General features: G+C 39.9%; 1 protein-coding gene across 3 annotated transcripts in view; it reads left to right on the forward strand.

Moving 5' to 3' along the window:
* Positions 1–20,920, forward strand: part of Anapc10 (anaphase promoting complex subunit 10) — a 57,674-nt gene that overhangs the window by 16,360 nt on the left and 20,394 nt on the right. For all 3 annotated transcript variants that reach the window (XM_041663372.1, XM_041663371.1, XM_041663373.1), the window contains exon 4: positions 8,114–8,234. In XM_041663372.1, coding sequence (XP_041519306.1) covers positions 8,114–8,234 — 121 coding nt within the window. The remainder of the gene's footprint in view (positions 1–8,113; positions 8,235–20,920) is intronic.

Raw genomic sequence — 20,920 nt, forward strand, 5'->3', positions numbered from 1 at the left:
GTAACCGACAATCACTGAGCACCCTGACTCTGAACCCAGAGTCAAAGAAACACACCCTGTATTTGAGACCTGAGCCAGGGAGAGAAACATCTTTACAAAGAAACATGTCTCAGGACTAAAGACTGTGCCCTGGCTCTGAAACTAGTGTCAGAGAAACACACTTTGTCCCGTAGAATCAGAGCCAGTGAAAGAAATATGCCCTGGTCCTAAGATTAGAGTCAAAAAGCTAAAAAGGACCAGGGAAAGAAACACAGTTTGGCCATGAAGGCAGAGTCATCTCTGTCCCCTGACCAACTAAACTGACCAATCCCTGAGCAGGGAAAAATCAACCAATCCCTTTTTTTCCTGGGAAGACTCCGCCTCTAAGAAGCCCTATATAAGCATCTCCACTACTTCAATTGAGAGCTGCTGTTAACTGGACTCCTTTCTCTAAAGAGTCCGACCTTTATTCGCAGAAGAACCTGACTTGGGAAGTCCCTTAGGGGACTGAGCTGAAAAACCTTGCTGAGACACTCCCTAGGGGGCCTCAGCAAAGCAGAGCAGAACAGAACAGAAAAACCTTGCCAGGATGCTCCTTAAGGGGGCTGAGCAAGGCCAGCTGAGGAAAAGTAACAACTTTTCCCTGGAGCGGGAGGAGATTGCTACATTTCTGCAGGGGGCTTCCCCTAGCACAGTGCTAGCAGAAGAAACATCTTGGGCTGGAGAAGAAGCAGATAGCTCTGCTAGGATGTTCCTGTAAGGGAACAGAGCAGAACTCAGCTGTAGCTGCTCTCCAGGAGAGGAGCAGGATCCCTATATCCTGAAGGGAGACCATCCCCCACTGCACCTCAGCTTCAGATAGCACGGCTTCCTGATAGTCAGGACACTTTTCCTCCAGTGCTGCGCAGTCCCATTGCAGCTCCAGCCTCCAGAGCTGTCCTGTTGCGGCTCTACCCCTCCAGAGCTGTCCTGTTGCGGCTCTACCCCTCCAGAGCTGTCCTGTTGCGGTCTAAGTATATCCTGGCTTAGTATAGCCCAATAAGTCAGGCTATCCCAATACCACTACTGTACCTCATTCCCCTACATCATTTCCTGTTGCCATAGCCATAAGCCGTTCCTAGTGTCATTCAGTCCCTCCATGATGGACTATGCCTTTAAAACATGGTCAGAATACTTCTTCCTCTGTTTCTTGTCAGGTAATTAGTTCCCAACAATGAGAAAAATAACTGATACTTCATTTATTTCATTTAATCTTTGTTGGGGAATATTATTTTCAGGTGTGTGACTTTTGTTTATGCTGCCTTTGTTTAACTCTGTGAAGCTGTGTCGCTGTGCCTGTCAAAAATACTGGTGGTCTAATAAAGAGCTGAACAATAGCAAGGCAGGAGCAAGGATAAGCAGGGCTAGCAGGCAGAGAGAATAAATAGAAGGAGAAATCTGAGGGAAGAAAGACAATGAAGAATGAGAGAACAAGGGGAGGAGGACCTCAGGGGCCAGCCACCCAGCCATACAGTACACCACAGAGAAAGCAGCAACGAAAGGTAAAAGCCCAGAGGCAAAAGAAAGTTGGGATAATTTAAGAAAAGCTGGCTAGCAACAAGCCAAGATAAGGTCTGGCATTCATAAAGAGTAATAAACCTCCATGTGTGTGATTTATTTAGGAGCTGGGTGGTGGGCCCCCTCAAAGAGTTTAAAAAGCCAAAAGAGTAAAATATCACACAATAAACCTTTATAATTTATTAGAGATTTAGATAAAACCAGGGTCATATAGTAAGTGGTAGAATTACAATTTGAACATAAGTTCTCTGTTTTCAGATCCTGTGCCTTTAACTTCCTATCCTATAAATATTAGATAAATTGCTGGTCAAGGAATACAAACATGTTAGCTTAAAAATTCAATATTGAACATCCAAATTTAATTGTATTGTAATACTAGAATTTGTTTTGTAAATTTCATTCTATACTGTGTACTGAAAAAATCATAAAATTGTTTACACATTATATTCCTTGAATAGCTTTATTGTCATATACTTTTATCTCACTGAGAATTTAAATATTTAATAGATTTTATACACACACACACACACCTACTTTGTAACCTACACAATCTCCTAGGATGTAGGTTCAATCATTTTTCTCATTATTAGAATCAAATGTTTAATATTTTGAGGTACCTCCATACTATTTTCCATAGCAAATGCCCTACTTTATATTCCCTTGGACATTTTATATAAGCTCCCCCCATTACATCAGCATCTGTGGTTTTCTTTTTAAAAATAATGATGCTGTTAATGCATGTGAAGTGATATCACATAGCTTTGATTCTCACTTCCCGGTGGGTTAGTTATTTCAGCTATAATACCTGGCAGGAGTAATTTTGGCTCACAGTCCTGTCAGAGGTTAAAGGCCATCGGGTAAGGAAGACACAGTGGCAAAAGCTCTTCATATTTTTATAGATCAGAAATATAGACAAGGTTTATATTCAAAGGTTTACCTCAGAGGCACATCCCTGTCAGCCAAGCCCTATGTCCTAAATACTCTATAACCCCCCAAACAGTGACACCAGCTGGGAACCAGGTGTTTCACACACATGAGCCTGTGAGGGTCATTTGATAGTCAGACCATAACACCTATTGATTTGTGATGCTAGGCATCTTCTTGTGTACTTACTGACCATTTGTATGTCTCCTTTGAAGGAATGCTCTTCAAATAATTTTTTGCCTATTTTTATATTGTTTTTTTTGTAGAGTTGTAAAATTCCTTATATACCCTGCTGCAGATACTCTGTCTTTTTGTATTAAGACAGAAGCAATCATAGAAAATATGTAAACAAATTTTTTTTTTTTTGGTTTTTCAAGACAGGGTTTCTCTGTGGTTTTGGAGCCTGTCCTGGAACTAGCTCTTGTAGACCAGGCTGGTCTCGAACACAAATATTTCTTTAAGTAAAAAGTAAATGGCACACACATTGACCTGCACTTATAAGCTATAGCTTGTCAGTCCTGTTCTGGGACAGCTGTTTGCAAATATTTTGATCTTTATGCCTACAGTAAATCTTTATTTAGGACTTCAACAATCTTTTGTTTATTTTTATACTTGCCATATTAGGAATTACAATAAATTTAGTCATTCATTAAAACTTAGCAGGAATACTCTATTATATATTAGTATACGTAACACTTCTATAAAAATGGTTGTTTCTTCCCGGACTGTAAAGATTGTTATTTTACTTGTTTGTGAACCTCTAACCTCTTTGTTCTCTGACTTAAGGCACCTGGGTTCTCATTTATGCTGCTTCACTAAGGCTTTTTCAGAATCCTTCTGGATACAGTGTGCTATACGAGGCTACTCAGAAAGGTGGAGCACACATTAGCATTAACCAGAGAATACCTCTAACATTCCTGCTCTCGCCATACAAGTTCTCAATCATTCTTCAATGGTGTTTCTTTTGGGCAAAATTAGCATTACGATTTTACAATTACGTTAACAAGGTTTGGTCTCTCTAGGGTCTCATAAATCTGAATATTTGAAGAGAACTTTTCTTTCGGTTTTTGAGAATTTTAACCTTGCCTGGCTCTCATTGCCTAAGAGCATTTGACTTGCTGTTCTCCTGCCATTGCTCTCCCAACAGTTATCCTTTACCTATGTCTTTGTGGACTTGTATCTCCTACCTGCCTGCTCAAATGGGTTCCATGCAGATTTCTTCTGCTGCCCCCATTCATAGTTCTTTTGTCATTAGTGTGGTGATACTGCTAGGTTTTGTTTTGTTTGTTTTTCTGTTTTTCAAGACATTTTCTTTATGCAGTCCTAACTGTAGACCAGGCTGGCTTCAAACTCAGAGATCTGCCTGCCTCTGCCTCCTGAGTGCTGGGACTAAACTTCATGGCAAGTTTTGGATTCTTAACCAGATGAGAGATTATTTAGGAGTCAGCAGGTGCAGAACAAAGTATCACTTGCTAGAAGCTCATTACCACAATAACTGCACCACACCTTCAGTTATGTGTATTCAGTAACATCGAACCCTGGAATTAAAGACTTACTCATCCATTTGTAGCTAACCAGATAGGCTTGGTTTTAATTGTATGGACTGAAGGAACAAAGGAAATGCTTCTTGCCCAAAGCTATTGCTTAGGAGAAAGTGTTTTAATAGGTCGGAGGAAAGAGGGAAGTCAGGAATGATATTTATGTCAGTCAGAAACAGGGAAGCATTTCTCTCTTTCCCTTCTACCGGTGTTTCCTAGGAGATTAACAAGGTACTTGGTGTGCAGTAGGTGTTCACTCATTGCACCATAGTTAGAGTGATGATCTGAGTGTCCAGCATCTTCCCTGTGATGTAGTCTGTACATTTTATCTTCCTGTATGTGTTGTTATTTCAGAAACAACATGGTTTTTCTGTAGTATTACTGCTTTTTGAATCAGTATGAGGCAGAATTTAGTAGTTTAAAAAAGACTTTGCTGTGCCTTGTAGAGTAGTAGTTTTAGCTCCAGCCACAGTAGCAGTTTCTTCTGCAGATGTAATACAACTGTGTGTTTAGCATAAATTACACCTGTCCTCACCAGGTGCTAGGGCGCACGCCTTTAATCCCAGCACTCCGGAGGCAGAGGCAGGCGGATCTCTGTGAGTTTGAGGCCAGCCTGGTCTACAAGAGCTAGTTCCAGGGCAGGCACCAAAGCTTCTGGGAAACCGTGTCTCGAAAAACCAAGAAAAATATGTGTAGCTGTCATTTTTGGAGATTAATAAGCTTCAAGAAAAGAAGTATGATTTAGCTCAAATGTAAGTAACTATAAATATCAGTTCATCACTATAAACTGATAACAGTCAATGGGTGTTGAGCAAACTACATACAGTTAATTAAAATTAAATCAGAAGTGATTGGAGGAAGGAAGAGAGCACATGTCTGGACGTGGCACAGCAGGTGTTCAGTGCCGCGACAGTGAGTAGAATGAAGGGCTGCTCACCCCACCTCTCTCCAACACTAGGACTGGCATGCCATCTTCCTGAGGGTGCTGTTACTCCAGAGATAGCACGGTTGTCTTTGTAGACTAGGCTGGCCTCGAACTCAGAGATCCACCTGCCTCTGCCTCCAGAGCATTGGGATTAAAGGCAAGCGACACCACTGCTCCGCCTTATGAATGTTTTTTACTTATGTCATTTACCCTAGTATTGCTGAGGGAACTCCTTCCACAAAGCGGGACTACTTTATTGCGATCATCTACATAGTGTTATTTCTTTAATCAGAGAAGCAGTAAATTGAGAGAATACAAATGAAGCATTAGTTCTAGGTCAGCCACATAGTGTTATCTTGCTATGTGTTGCTGTTGTTTTAAGTGTTCATTAATATTACCATTCTTTGCCTTTCTAAAATCACCCTGGTTTTCATGTAGGTTTTGGTGTTGAAGTTATCCCAAATTTTGTAACTTAGAAGTAATACTTTTATGTAAAAAGTTTGATCCTTTACCTCTACTTTTGTTTTTTCTTTTTAATTTCTTTTTTAATCTCTTAGGGAGACCTTTACTTCCTGCTTATGGCTCATCAAATAGCCTTTCAAAATTTCTCTGCATCCTTTGCTTCCCTTTGATGTGTCTGTCCTTGCTAAGATGTCAGTTTGGTACTTCTGGTCTCTTAAGAAACATCATAATATCTCCTGTCAACACTTTCAGAGTAACTAGGATTTATGCATTTTCTTAAGAAAAATCTTTATCTTTGCCCTTTTTTCTAATGAATAGTTAAGCTATGCAAATTTGGTTTCCCAGAGAAGAGCTCTAGATGCTGCTGTTTCATAGGCTGACTTTTGACACAGGTTACTTTTGCTCAAGGGTCTCAGTGTTACCCAGCAGTGCTACTTTACACTAAACTTGTAAAGCCCTTTTTAGTAGATTTATAAATGTTTTTGGAGGGTCAGTGTTAGGAATTACCCATTTTTCTCCCTGATGACCAAATGACATATGTTCATCCTGAAAAATTATTCAGAAAATACAGAAGTTGTAAGGAAGAAAATTAAAATCTTCAGTAGTTTTTACCCACCCAAAATAGACAAATTTGCAAAATTTGCAGTTTTATCTGTGGTCTTTTCTTTGCACAAATATAGATTAATGAATTTAAACAATTATTCCCAAATATGATTCTTTTGTAATACTGTTTTATAATCTCCCCTTTCCCTTATTGCAGCAATACATCTGCATGATTATTTTAAAATATAGGTGCTTTTCAATTGTTGTTGAGATTATGTTCAAGTAAGCCCATTAAAAATCGAAAACATTGTAAGTCAAATGTATTTAATAAACGGTTTAATGACTTCTCTCCCAGCAGCCTGCAGCGCACTTTCTACCTCTATGGAAGAGAGGAAGCGTCCAGCTCTGTTCCAGCTTGATTTTTCTATATCTGCCAACCAAAACGTGTTGTGCCTTCAACAGCAGGGTCCTGTCTAGTTCTGGTGGGCCACAGAATGATAGCAGTAGCTTGTATTGTTTTCAGGGACTCGTTGACTTCCCCAGCTAACAGCTGCTGTGGTGGTATTCCACTCCAGAGCCTGGGAATCATGGCTTCTGGGAGCATTGGTTACTTGTTTAGGTTATCTCCCTTTCAACTCTTTCACTTTTCATTATATATTTAGTTTATGAAATAGTAGATTTTCATGTGGCCTTTTAAATAATTCTTTGTTTTGGTTAGTCCTCCTATCCTCTTAAACCCCATCCCTACTTAAACCTTTCTATCCCTTATATTCCTCCTGCCTACTTTTTTTCCAGTAATATATGATCTGTTATCCCCTGTCTTAATCAGTGTTATATTGCTGTAAGAGGCACTATGACCAAGACAGCTGTTACAAAAGAAAACATTTAATTGGAGTTTGCTTATACTTTCAGAGGTTTAGTTCATTCTCATCATAGTGGGAAGTATTGTGGTCTGCAGGCAGACATGGTGCTGGAGAAGTAGCTGAGAGTTTCCACATCTGGTTTTATAGGCAACTGGAAGAGAGAGTCCTTGGGCCTGAAAAGCCCACCCCAGTGACTTTCTTCCTCCAGCAAAGCTTCACCTACTCCAACAAGGCCGTGCTTACTAACCCTTCTTAAGTAGTGCCGCTTCTTGATGACTAAGCCTTCAAATCTATGAGCCTATGCGGCCATTCTTATTCACACCTCCACACCATCCTCACCTTAGACATCCTTCCAGCTCCACACACCCGTGGCCCCTCTTTAGCTTTCTGTCCTTTATCAGCACACAAATCTAAAATAATCGGAAAGCAATGAATTTTTAGTTCACTTAGAAATTGGATTAGTGACCCACAAATGTTATTTATTGGCTCAATATTCTTTTTGTAAGGAAATTTGGATATTATCATTCATTTGGATACTTACTAATATATGGTAAACAATTATCTCCTTGTTTAAATTTCTTTCTTTGGTTTTTAGAAATTGAATATTTTTCATATTTCTTAGTCTTTTTCATTCCCTGAGGTTAATTTTCTATAATGTAGTTTTTGCTTATTCCCAAATGGTATGTATGTATATTTTGAAATGGAATAGAATTTTATTTTGTACATTTAAGTGGCAGGGTATGCTTTTTATTTTATTTTATTTTTTTCGAGACAGGGTTTCTCTGTGGCTTTGGAGCCTGTTCTCTTCTAGACCAGGATGGCCTTGAACTCAAAGATCTGCCACCTCTGCCTCCTGAGTGCTGGGATTAAAGGCGTGCGCCACCACCACCAGGCGCTTTTTATTTTTTAAAGTATTTATTTGTTGAGCCTGATTTTTTTTACTTAGCTAAGTGTTTTTAATATCAGTATAAAGAATTAATTAATTAATTAATTAGTAAAAGAAATCCAGGCTTGCTTTAACCCTTTCCTTGTATAATGTCTAAATAAAAAGGATGGGCGTCATTAATACTCATTTGCATGCTAAAGCACCTACTTTGGCATAACTGCTTCTTTACATACATTAGTTCTTGACCATGTTCTCGATGTGGTGTGTTTGAATATGTAAAATACTACATATGTACTTACGTTTTTACATGTTTCCACCTGCAAGCTGAAGGGAAACCACAGGAGATTGTTGATTTAACCTCAGAAGAGGGCATGCTTTTATTTTACTGTTTCCTTTTGATGTGATAAACCGTGTACTTTTATTTTACTGCTTTTAGAAGAAAAACAACAGTGAAGACATTGTGTATTTATGCAGACTATAAATCTGATGAAAGCTACACTCCAAGCAAAATCTCAGTCAGAGTAGGAAATCATTTTCACAACCTTCAAGAAATTCGGGTATGTTGTTTAGTTTTGTTGTTTTTTTTAATGTGTGTTTCTTTAACTCATTCTATATATGATAGTCATAAAACAAGAAAATTATATTGAAAACTATGCATATAATATTTGTGTTTTTTGAATTCTCATCTTTTTTTCTAATGCTTTAATTATGGAATTTTCAGGCATAAGAAAAGCTGAAAGAATTGTACAGTAATCCCTTCACCTTTGGAATATGTTAATATTTCACTATATTTGCTTTATTAAAATTATTTTTTAATTCATCAAAATAAGTTACAGGTTCCTGATGCCACCTAGGATACAGGAACATGTTCACTTTCTCTGCTGACTAAAGAATTAAAAGGCAGAAAGCAAGTGTTACCAGACATCTTGACAAGTCCTGGTGGTGCAACCTTATGAGACTTGGGAAATCAGGGCCTCCTTTTGCAGTTCTTAATCTCATTAATAAAAGGAAAAAGATTAAGAATGAACTCATGGAAGCACATGGACAATTTATTATAGTTTAAAAGAAAAATTCAAGGGCAGGCAAACAGTTTAAATTTAACAGTTGCCAGAGGAGGAAAATGGAGAAGAGAAGGGGGAAAAAGCCATGCTGCTTGAGATAAGCTGACATGTTGCTAAGCCACAGTGTAGCAGGGTTGTGTGGCAGGGAGGGGCTTCAGAGTACGGTGTGTGTGTGTGTGTGTGTGTGTGTGTGTGTGTGAATACTTAGGCTCTAGCCAGTGTCTGAAAGAAAAAGGCAGCGGGGAAGAAAAGGTAGTAGGAATTGTGGGCAGATTCAGACAAACATCAGCTCCTAGGGGTTGCACTAGGGAAGAAATACACATTATCTAATAGGGAACTCACCTGCCTCTAGTGGTCCCTTAACCAGGTCCCTAACCTGCTCCCACTGAATTAGTTATCAAAGGATAGAGACCAGCTAGAGGTGAATTCCATGTTTACTATAACATCTTTATTTATTTCAAATATGTGAGCATGATATATTAGTAAGAGTTATCAGTATTTGATTAATATTCATTTTTAAGGGAAACATACAATTTATGCAAATCTTAAGTAGATTATTTGGTGGTTTAACAAATGTATATGTCTATGTAGCCTCTGCTCCTTTAAATTGTGGAACATTTTTCTCTTGGGAGTCTACTTTCATGGAATGTCTTTTTCTGTCCCTTTACTTTGAGTCTGTGTATGTCCCTAGGGATGAGGTTAGTAACAATGTAAGCAGCATGCACTCAGTTGCCTGACTACTCCATGAGCTGATCAGTGTTTGGCTGAAGGATTTAGTCTCTGTATTCACAGTGATGACTGATAGGCCAGAACTTGCTGCTGTCAGTTGTTCATTGCCCTCTGATCACATTAGGTCCTTAGCACCTTCTTTCTTTTCTAATTTTGTGCTTAGGTAACTTTCCCAGTGGTATTTGTTGATCTTAGTTTTCATCATTTGCATAAAGATTTGTGATTACAAATTTTATATAAAAGATTTTATATTTGTAATGGCTGTTTATTGTAATTAATAACAACTTGTATTTGCAAAATTTTATTTGGCTGCTTCAACAAATGTATGCCTTGTTACATAGAATCATATGTTTTCTTGGGGAACACAAGAGAAACAAATGTCCGTTCCTGCCAGACAGGGCACTTAGTTAGAGGTTAGTTATTGTGATGAAACACCATAACCAGAGCAACTTAGGGGAGTAAAGGGCTCATTTTGTTCACAGTTGTATATAACAGTTCATCATTAAAAGCAGTGAGGGAAGGAACTCATGCAGCTCAGGAGCCGATGCAGAGACCGTGGAAGGGAGCTGCTTACTGGCTTGTTCCCATGACTTGCTCTGCCTGCTTTCTTTTTTTTTTTTTTAAATTTATTTATTTATTAAGGATTTCTGCCTCGTCCCCACAACCGCTTCCCATTTCCCCCCCCCTCCCCCCGATCAAGTCCCCCTCCCTCATCTGCTCGAAGAGCAATCAGGGTTCCCTGACCTGTGGGAAGCCCAAGGACTGCCCACCTCTATCCAGGTCTAGTAAGGTGAGCATCCAAACTGCCTAGGCTCCCACAAAGCCAGTACGTGCAGTAGGATCAAAAACCCACTGCAATTGTTCTTGAGTTCTCAGTATTCCTCATTGTGCACTATGTTCAGCTAGTCCGGATAGTCTGCCTGCTTTCTTATAGAACCCAGGACCACCAGCCCAGGGACAGCACCACCTGCTATGGCCTGGGCCTTCCCCCATCAATTGCTAATTAGGAAAATGTCCTATAGGCTTGCCTACAGCCCTGCTTTATGGAGGCATTTTCTCAGTTGAGGTCCCTCCTCTCAGAAGACTGTAGCTTGTGTCAAGCTGGCCTAAAACTAACTCACACAGTAGCACAGTGAGAATGCTTTGAGGAAGCCATTCCATCCAAGTCCAGTTTAGTTCCCCAGTGAGTGTGGGGATTACATCCAGAGCATGGCGTTCAGAAGGAGCTATATCACTGAAAAGCCCTTCCCAGCCAGAGCTTAGTGTCACCTTGTTTGGACTGAATCTGCTTAGAGATATTTGACCTTTGTGGTTCTAGATTTTTGTCTTTCCCCAGATTTGGGAAGGATTTTTGCTCTTACATATTAAGTTTTTAAATTTATATGCTTTTAATGTGAATTCTTTTATATGTGTATGTGTGTATATTTGTGTTAGTGTATGCACTCATGTTCTGGGAGCTTTTGGAGGCTAGAAGAGGCTAGAAGGTCCCCTGGAATTGGAGTTAGAGGGGATTGTGAGCCACTGAACTTGGGTGCTGGATCCAAACTCAGGTCCTTTGGGAAAAACAGCAAGTGCTTTCAGCTGCTGAGCCTTCTCTCCAATCCGCTGTTGGTTATTTAAATGAGCTGCTTGTCTTTCTACTGGTTATTTTTTTTTAAATATTTATTTATTTATTTATTTATTATGTATACAATATTCTTTCTGCGTGTATGCCTGAAGGCCAGAAGAGGGCACCAGACCTCATTACAGATGGTTGTGAGCCACCATGTGGTTGCTGGGAATTGAACTCAGGACCTTTGGTAGAGCACGCAATGCTCTTAACAACTGAGCCATCTCTCCAGCCCTACTGGTTATTTTTTTAGGTCATAAGTTTTGCAAGCTTTCATCAGGACTCCTCATGGTTTCCTCTTATGGATTAGTTTCATAGGTTCTTTAGATTATTTCTGCTCTTGTGCATTAAATTTTTTATTATATTTTTCAGCTCTAGAATTTGTTTGGTTAAATAAACAACATCCACTTCTTACATTTCCGATTTTGAGTTTTTATTGTACTAATTTTTTTGAATTATTTCTATTTTTAAATCTTCTTGCGTTTTCTTAAAGCAGCTAGTTTGAATCTCAGGCAGCTTTAGGGCACTCCATTTCCCCTGTTATCGTCAGTGGTGCTTTATTTTGTTGCTTTGGTTGGGTAGTATTTCATGGATTGTTCTTGATTCTTATGCCGTGATCTTACTGTCTGTGTACTTGAAGGAGAAGGAAATTATCCCAGTCTATGAAGACTGTCTGGGAAGGCCCACCACCAGCCAGCCCATCTGGAGATCTTGGGCAGGACAGCCGATGTGATCCATGAGTGTGTGCCATTGGAGTCCTCAGTCCTCTGATAGTCTGGCCTGCTTCCAGTAGATGAGCTGGTGTGTACGTCTGGTGTCTTAACAGAAATAAAGCTTGTTTTTTAATGAAGAACAGCTAGAAGTCTGTGTCTGCAGGGGCTGACATAGCTTTGTGGTAGTCTTGCTCCTGAGTGTGTAAGGGCTTATGTGCTGAGATAGATCTGATGCACGGGCCCGTTGGAGCCTACCATATGCTGGGAAGGACTTGTTGCACTTTGGAATAGACCTGGAACCAAAGTCCATAGGAGTCTTCCCACTGTTAGAGCACTGAGTTAGACCTGATTCCTAAGTCCAGAGGGTCATGTCTAAAACCTGGATTTATAGTAATACTTATAGAACCTTAATTTTTGGATGCTAACTGGTATCAGGGTCTTTTGGGATAGACTTGGATCCTAGGTATGATTGACTTAGGGTCACTAGAGCCTGAGTTTAAAGGATTCTTTGTAGGATTGGTTTGTAGGTATAGACTTGCAGGCTAAATCTGCAGGGTTTTGCTTGTGGTCTGTTGTTTCAAGTGCTAGTCTGAAACAACAACAACAACAACAAAAAACCAAAACCAAACAAACAAACAGAGCCCAAAACAAGACCCCTAAAAATCAAAACCGCCCATAGTCCTTGTAGCATGGACTTGTGGCAGCCAGACCAGCGTTGGAGTCTACCTAGTCTACCTATTTAGCCTGGAATGAGAGACATCCTCTGCCTGTGGATGCTAACCCACAGCAGGTGCTAGCCTAATGAATAGGACTTGGGGAAGGATAGTGTGATGGTGGGCCTTGGGCCATGGGATGCAGTTTGTTTTTGGGACAGTACAGAGTTCAAGGATGCCAGGGGTGTTTTGGCCCTGCATTATACCTAGGGCCTAAGTCTTTGGGGACTAGAATGGTGATGGGGTAGGCCCGTATCCAGAGTATGCCAGGCAGAGCTGATCCTAGATCTCTCCGTATACAATGCACCCTTGAGCATCCATGGGTACCGGTGTAGTTAGGCACTGTGGTGTCTTGCTTTATGCTGGCCCTTCCTGGATTGGACTCCACATTGGGGTCTGAAGCAGAGTTCAGGCAGAGGACATCTCACTGCACTGTGAGACTGTAGGAAGAGCAACACGAGAGATACAGAATTGCTCTTCCTGTCCTGCCGGATAGACCCCCACCCTCAAACAGGTTCGGTAGTCTTCTCTGACTTTCTTATTAGCTTTTTACAGAGGTGTTTTTGTGTACAGGTGTAGAAAGTTGGTCTAATTGTCAGATATTGCCAAGTTCCATTTTGCCGTCTTGCTGATGTCAGGGCTTGTTTGTTTTTTAAGACAGCTACCTGGTCTCCTGTATATGTATACTGTTACTTTCCTTTTCTTTTTAAGCAGGAACTTCCCATGATGCTGAGGCTAGCCTTGAACTAACATCCTCCCACCCTGTGCTGAGATTACAGGTGTGTGCTAGCACACTTAGGTTATTTTACTTTTAAAGAATTTTCCTTGAAAAATAATTTGTTTTTGAAAGAATTTTATAAATAATATACTTTTTTAGTTTGAAATGTTTTCTGACATCATTATGCACTTCTTGTTCTTGAATAAATTCACAAAATAGATCAGCTGGTTTCCTTTTATTTATTTAATCCCCCCCCCCCCCCCCCCCCCCCCCCCCCGGGACAGGGTTTCTCTGTGAGGCTCTGGCTGTCCGGGAACTCATTTTTTGGATCAGGCTGGCCTCAAACTCAGAGATTCACCTGCCTTCTCTTCCCAACACCCAGGATTAAAGGCATGTGCCACCATCAGTTGGCTTTGCTTTAATGTTTCTTAATTCAAAATATCTTGATTTTTTTTAAAAGTCAGATCCCATTTGACCAGTTGATAGCCTTTTAGCCATATATCCAGTACACTTAATCAGTACCTCGTGTTATGAGGACTTGAGGCTTAATTGTATGATTTGTTACATAGTTCATGTTTATCAAAATGGATTGCTCATACTGAGAAGATTTTTTGGGAGGACAATCTTTCCTTATTTGGGATTACAGGTAAAAGTTGTCCTAGTGTGAGCTGTGTGACTGTAGCACTAGAAATAGTCTGGTCTGGCGCATGCTGTCAGAAATGCCCACTAGATGTCACTGTTGGCATTTATTTTCTAGTTTGCTGGTAGTCATCAGCTCAAAGCTTCAACTAGCTGTAGTTGTAGTTTTTCCTAGAATATATTCGTATTAAAAAAAAAAACTCTGATGAATTTTGGGAAGTGTACATTCTCATACAAGATCTGTGTTTATGAGGATCTCTTCTATTCTGTAGTGAGTTTGACAATACAAAATAAGGGTTTGAGAGGTTAATACGAGAAACTTTAAATGATATTTGGACCTTGGTATACTTTAATATCAAGTCTTTGCTTCTGTTGTTTAAATTTGCGGTATTACTGGTTTAGAAAAGGGAGTTTTACAGGCAGTATCTTAGTTTTCTATTGTATCTTTCTATTTGGTGACGATACGGCCTCATGAGACCAGCAATCCTAAGGAGTGCCAGGTGACGGTCTATTTTCCAGAATAACTTAATGAATAGAATAATGCTTCGTTTAATTCTCACTAAAGAATCACAAGTTCTGGATGTTCTTTTAATTAGCACCTTTATAGTTAATGATACTTTTAGTTATACATCTTTTTAGGTAATTTCTTACATTTACTATTTTCCTTTTATATGCTCAAGAAGTGTCAAATAGTATTTTGTGTCTTAAGGAGAGATGAAGTAAGATCATATTTTTTTTAAACAGTTCTCCACTACATGACTTACATTTAAAGAGAGACTTCTTGAATTCAGATGCTAAAGACAAGTGATTAAATCACTGAACTTTTATGAGAGCTTGGAGCCATCATTTCATAAGTTATAAGACTGGTTTAACTGAATGGAAAGTCTAAATAAATCCTTTTGTATTTCTCCATGGATTTTTGGCTATGAGCGGCTCTAGTATATAGTGAGGTATTTAAATAGTTCTTTTTTCCCCTAGAAATTGTGGATCTGCTTACTTAAAACATTTTAAATACTTATTTTTTGTAATCTTACTGATTTAAAGTAGTAACTTAAGAGTTTAAGGTGAGAAAAATGAATGACTACCTTACGTATCTTAAAATGATTCTTTTTCTGTCATCATTCCCTTCATTTCAGTTATGGACCATGGCTAGATCTTTGTATCTCTACTGAAAACTCTACAGAGGATCTGTAGTACTGTGCAGTGTAGCTGAGGAGGCAAACTGCCTGGGGGCTGGAGAGGTGGCTCAGTAGTTAAGAGCACTGACTGCTTTTCCGGAAGTCCTGAGTTCAATTCCCACATGGTGGCTCACAACCATCTGTAATAAGATCTGATGCTCTGTTCTGGCATGTAGGCAAACATGCTGTATATATAACAAATAAATAAATCTTTTTAAAAAAACTGGCTTGGGCCAAATTGATTTTTTTTTGCCAAAATTGATTTTATTTATATGCCACGTATCTATTTTTAAACATTATAAGTTGATGTTTAAGAGAATTGTATAAGCTATTGATGAGATTTTATAGCAAAAACTGCATATATAGAAGAGATTCTCTCGACAGAGTGAGGATTTTTTTAATTTCAGAGTCTTTGTTTTAATTTCTCTTCAACTCGATCAGTTTATCTCCCTTTTCAGGGAGAACTTTCAAGTAAGGGCACTATTGTTGAATTTTAAAATCTTTTTATTTTGTTTTGTTTTTGTTTTTTGAGACAGGGTTTCCCTATGTAGCCGTGGCTGCTCTGAAACTCTTTCTGTAGACTATACTGATCTTGAACTCACAGAGATACGCCTGCTTCTGCTTCCTGAGTGCTGGGACTGATGGCATGCCACCACCTCCTAGTAAATCTTTTGTATTTTAATGTTATATTTTCACTTAATTGTGTTTTGCTTTGTGAAAGAAAAATAATATGTAAAGAAAATTTTATCTAAATAACAGAGTTGATGTAATTATTTAAACATTTTAGAAAAATCAAACAAAAACTTAACAATTTGCTAATTCTAGTTCTTTTAATATTGTTATGGAACTTTCTGTGCTTAATATGAACTGAAGTCAATTTGGCTTTGGATTTGTGCCCCCCCCCCCCCCCCCACACACACACACAGGGTTTCTCTGTGTAGCCCTGCTGTCTGGAACTCATTTTGTAGACCAGGCTGACCTTGAACTCACAGAGCTCCTCCTGCCTCTGCCTCCCTAGTGCTGAGATTAAAGATTAAAGGTGTGCACCACCTTGCCCAGCTGAAGTAATTTCTTACACATATCTTAAAGGCACTCAAAGTTGTTTCTAAACTCTTGTTGGAATAAAAAAAAAACAACTTGCAGCTGGGTGGTGGTAGGTAGTACATGCCTTTAATCCTGAAGGCAGAGGAGACAGGCTGATCTTTGAGTTTGAGGCAGGCGTGGTCTACAGTCCCAGCAATCCCAGCAGTCCCAGCACTCAGGAAGATTTTAAAATTCAACAATAGTGCCCTTGTTTGAAAGGCCTGCCTGAATAGCAATAATCCTGAAGAAGGGTAGCACAGATGAACTGATAGAATTGAAGAGAAATTAAAACAAAGACTCTGAAATAAAAAAAATATCCTTACTCTGTCTAGAGACACTTATGAAAGTGTTTCAATGAAAATATATAGGAGGCAGAAATCAAATAGTTAGACTTTGGAGTTTAAATTTTAGATTAGAAAATGCTAATAATTTTGACTTGATGGTGCTACAGACCTGGCTGCTGACATCCTAGTGACATTAGGATTTAGTTGAGGTTAGAGCAGTTCAAGAGGAAGGAGTGCATCTAAAGGTATGTGGAAGGAATTGTGGCTGATGGCCACCAGGACTATCAGTAGGGTCTACGTAAGGAGAAATGAGCATCTAGAATTCTTAGATTCTCTCAACTGGTTGAATGTTACCATTTATTAGAAACTGAGTGCAGGGTTAAAGATTGTGTATAGGGAGGGTAGGAAGAGGATAAATAGATGAGATTAATTTTAGTCGCTAGTTTTTGGCTTCTCTTCTGGTAGATTTGAGGATCATCAGTGTGTAAGTAGCAGCTTAGAAGTGATACTAGCTCATACAGGGAGTGTAACTGTAATTTTTAAAAAAGCAGCAAATGAGAAAAAGATGCCATGTGACAGTGCTCAGGTATGAGTGTGTGGGTGTGTGCACTTGAGTGCAGTTGCCTGAAGTGGTCCCCTGAGCTGGAATTAGAGTGAGCCATCCAGTGTGCATGCTAGGAGCCAAACTCAGGTCTTCTGCAAGAGCAGTGTGTCCTTTTAACCACTGAGTTATCTCACTGACCCAGAACCGATTCTTCCTCCTCCTGTTTTTTTTTTTTTTTTTTTTTGCCTTTACTTATTTTATGTGTATGAGGGTTGTGGAAGTTTGAGTAAAAATGACCTCATAGACTCATAGGTACTATTGGGAGGTGTGACTTTGCTGGAGGAAGTACATCACAGGAGGGGCACAAGGACTTTGAGGTCTCAGATGTAGCACGCCCAGTGTAGCAGTCTCTTCCTCCTGTCTGTGGATCTAGATGTAGAACTCTGAGCTCCTTCTCCAGCACCATGTCTGCCTGCATGCTGCCATATCCCACCATATTAATAATGGACTAAACCTCTGAACCGTAAGCCAGCCCCAATTCAGTGTTTTCCTTTATAAGAGTTGCTGTGGTCAGGGTGTCACTTTACAGCAATAAACTAAGACAAGTGTTTTGCCTTCATGTATGTATGTTCATTACATGTGTGCCCTGATGCCCCTGGAGGCCAGAAGAGTGCTTCATATCCGGGGGTACTGGAGTTACAAATGGCTGTAAAACCACCAGATGGGTGCTGGGAACTGAACATGGGTCCTTTGGAAGAATAGCCATTTGGAAGAACTGCTGAGTCATCTCTAGTTCCAAGAACCCACTTCTTACAGTTTACATAGTGCCAAGCTAAGGACTAAACTTTTACTACATGGCTGTCCTATTTACATGACCCTCTTATCCTTAGCAATGTGGTGACTTGTATTTTTTGTTTTATTGAAACAAGATCTCACTAGTCCAGGTATTTTTTGGAACTCTTTGTCTTCCTGCTTAAGTGGCTCCCTTTTCCTTCCTTTCTTTCCTTATTAGAGATAGTGTTTTCCTGTATAGCCCAGGCTCACCTCCACCTTACTTTGTAGTCCAGGCTGCCCTTGAACATGAGCTTCTCTTATCTCAGTGCCCTGAGTACTGGTGAGTGAGTTGAAGGAACCACAGCAACTGCTCTGCACCCCTTCTCACCATAGCATTTGCAGAATATCCTAGGAAGGGAGTTTAGTCAGGCACCTTTCTTTTTCTCTGAGCTCAGTTTACCGGTTTAAGTAAGCAGAGGACCTTTGGATCTTCAGTTTTCAAAACGAAGAAATGAAAACATTGGAGTAAAGCTTGGGATGAAAGGCTGTATGTAAAAGGCAGTGAGTGTTTCTTGCTCTCTCTTGTTGTGTTCCTGCTCTCCTGAATCGCTGGAACCCTGGTTTGGTAAGTTTCCTTTCTTCTGTTTATTAAAGCTGAATATTATTTTAAGTTGGTTTGGTTAATTACAACTTCCGATCAGCCATGCCCATCACTGGTGGGGCTACATGGCTTCTCACTGACTCTGCCTACTTTCTCTATATGTATCTCTTCCAGCCTGGCTATGTTCTGTTAAGCCATTGGCCAAAAGCAGCCTCTTTATTCATTAACCAATAAAAGCAACACATATACAGAAGAACTTCCCACACCGTGTATTACTGTCCATAGTTACCATGATGTAAATAGATCTCTTGAACTGATTCCTCCTATTTGACTGAAAGTTTGTATCCTTTAATAGCATCTTGCCAGCCCCTACACCTCTAATCTCTGGCATCCACCTTTCTGTTCTCCAGTTTTATATATATGTATGTTTACATTTATTTCTTTTGAATTTTAATTAGCATACAAAGTATTAAATTTCATAAGACACTTGTAGGTTCCACATGTGAGAGAAGGCAAACAGTTCTTGTCAGTTCTGGACTATTTCACTGTCTTAGTTAGGGTTCTATTGCTGTGAAGGAAAGGGTTTGTTTATCTTACACTTCCATATCACTGTTTATCCCTGAAGGAAGTCAGGACAGGAACTCAGACGGCAGGAACTTCGAGGCAGGAGCTGATGCAGAGTCCATGGAGGAGTGCTACTTATTTGCTTGCTTCACTGGCTTGCTTAGCATGCTTTCTTATGGAACCTAGGACCACCTACCCAGGGATGGTATCATTAACAATGTACTGGGCCTTCCTCCGTTGATCACTAATTAAGGAAATGTAGTATATAGGCTTACTTACAACCTGATCTTATGGAGGCATTTTCTCATTCTGCTCTTTTATTATTTTAAATTTTTTAATTCATTTTACATACCAACTCCTCCCCTCCTCCCTCCCTTTTTCCCATTACCCTCTCACTCCCTTTCCCACCTTCCTATCTACTCCTTAGAGAGTCAGCAAAGCCTGGCAGATCAAGTTGAGGCAAGACCAAGCCCCTCCCCGCCCTGCATCAAGACTGAGCAAGGTATCCTGCCATGTGGAATGGGCTCCAAAAAGCCATTTCATGCACCAGGGATAAATCCTAGTCCCACTACCAGGGGTCCCTCACACAGGCCAAGCCATACAACTGTCACTCACATTCAGAGGCCCTAGTTAAGTGTCATGCAGGCTCCCCAGCTGTCAGTCCAGAGCCCATGAGCTCCCACTAGCTTGGGTCAGTTGTCTCTGTGGCATGATCTTGACCTTCCTTGCTCATATAATTCCTCCTCTCTCTCTTTGACTGGACTCCAGGAGCTGAACCCAGAGCTTAGCTGTGGATTTCTGCATCTGCTTTTAACAAGTTTCTGGATGGGGGTTCTATGATGACAATTTGGGTAGTCACTAATCTGATTACAGGAGGCCAGTCCAGACACTATTGCTAAGGAATCTTAGCTGGGGTCATCCTTGTAGATTCCTGGGAATTTCCCTAGCACCAGTTTTCTCCCTAATCCCATAATGATTCCCTCTATCAAGATATCTTTTTCATTGCTCTCTCTCTCTCTCTCTCTCTCTCTGTCTGTCTGTCTCTCCCTCTCTCTGCTCCTCCCCCAACTCAATCATCTCATTCCCTCATGTTCTCATTACCCAGGAAATCTTTTCTATTTCCCCTTCCTCCTTGTTACCTAGCTTCTCTAGGACTGTGGACTGTGGCCTGGTTATCCTTTGCTTTATATCTGACATCCACTTAGGAGTGAGTACATACCATGTTTGTCTTTCTGGGTTTGGGTTACCTCACTCAAAATGATTTTTTTCTAGTACTGTCCATTTGCCTGTAAACTTCATGATGTCATTATTTTTAACAGCAGAGTAATCTTCAGTTGAGGGTCATGAGGGGCATCTAGGTTGTTTCCAGGTTCTGGCAGTTATGAATAATGCTGCTATGAATGTAGTTGAGCAAGTGTCCTGGTGGTGTGGTGGAGTATCCCTTGGGTATATGCTCATCAGTAGTATAGCTGCATCTTGAGTCCCAATTTTCTGGGAAACCTCCATATTAATTTCCAAAATGACTGTACAAGTCTGCACTTCCACTAGCAATGGAGGAGTGTTCCCCTTGCAACACATCTTATCCAGCGTGACTTGTGTCTTTGATCTTAGCCATTCTGACAGGTATAAGATGGCATCTCAGAGTCCTTTTGATTTTCATTTCCCTGAAAGCTAAGGATGTTGAACAATTTCTTGGAGTGTTTATTAACCATTTGAGATTCCTCTTTTGATAGTTCTCTGTTTAGATCTGTACTCCATTTTTTTAATTGAATAATTTGGTATTTTGATGTCTAGTTTCTTGAGTTCTTTTTAGAGATCAGCCTTCTGTCAGATGTGGGGTTGGTGAAGATCTTTTCCCATTTTGTCTTGTTGACCATATCTTTTACCTTAGAGAAGCTTCTCAGTTTCAGGAAGTCCCATTTGTTAATTGTTGATCTCAGTGTCTGTACTACTGGGGTTATATTTAGGAAGTGGTCTCCTATGCCAATTTGTTCAAGGTTTTCTTTCTTCTCGCTTTCTGTTCTATGAGGTTC

This window comes from Microtus oregoni, unplaced genomic scaffold (assembly GCF_018167655.1).
Source record: "Microtus oregoni isolate MIOR12 unplaced genomic scaffold, Mior012 000014F_ref0000157, whole genome shotgun sequence".
Taxonomy (NCBI): Eukaryota; Metazoa; Chordata; class Mammalia; order Rodentia; family Cricetidae; genus Microtus; species Microtus oregoni.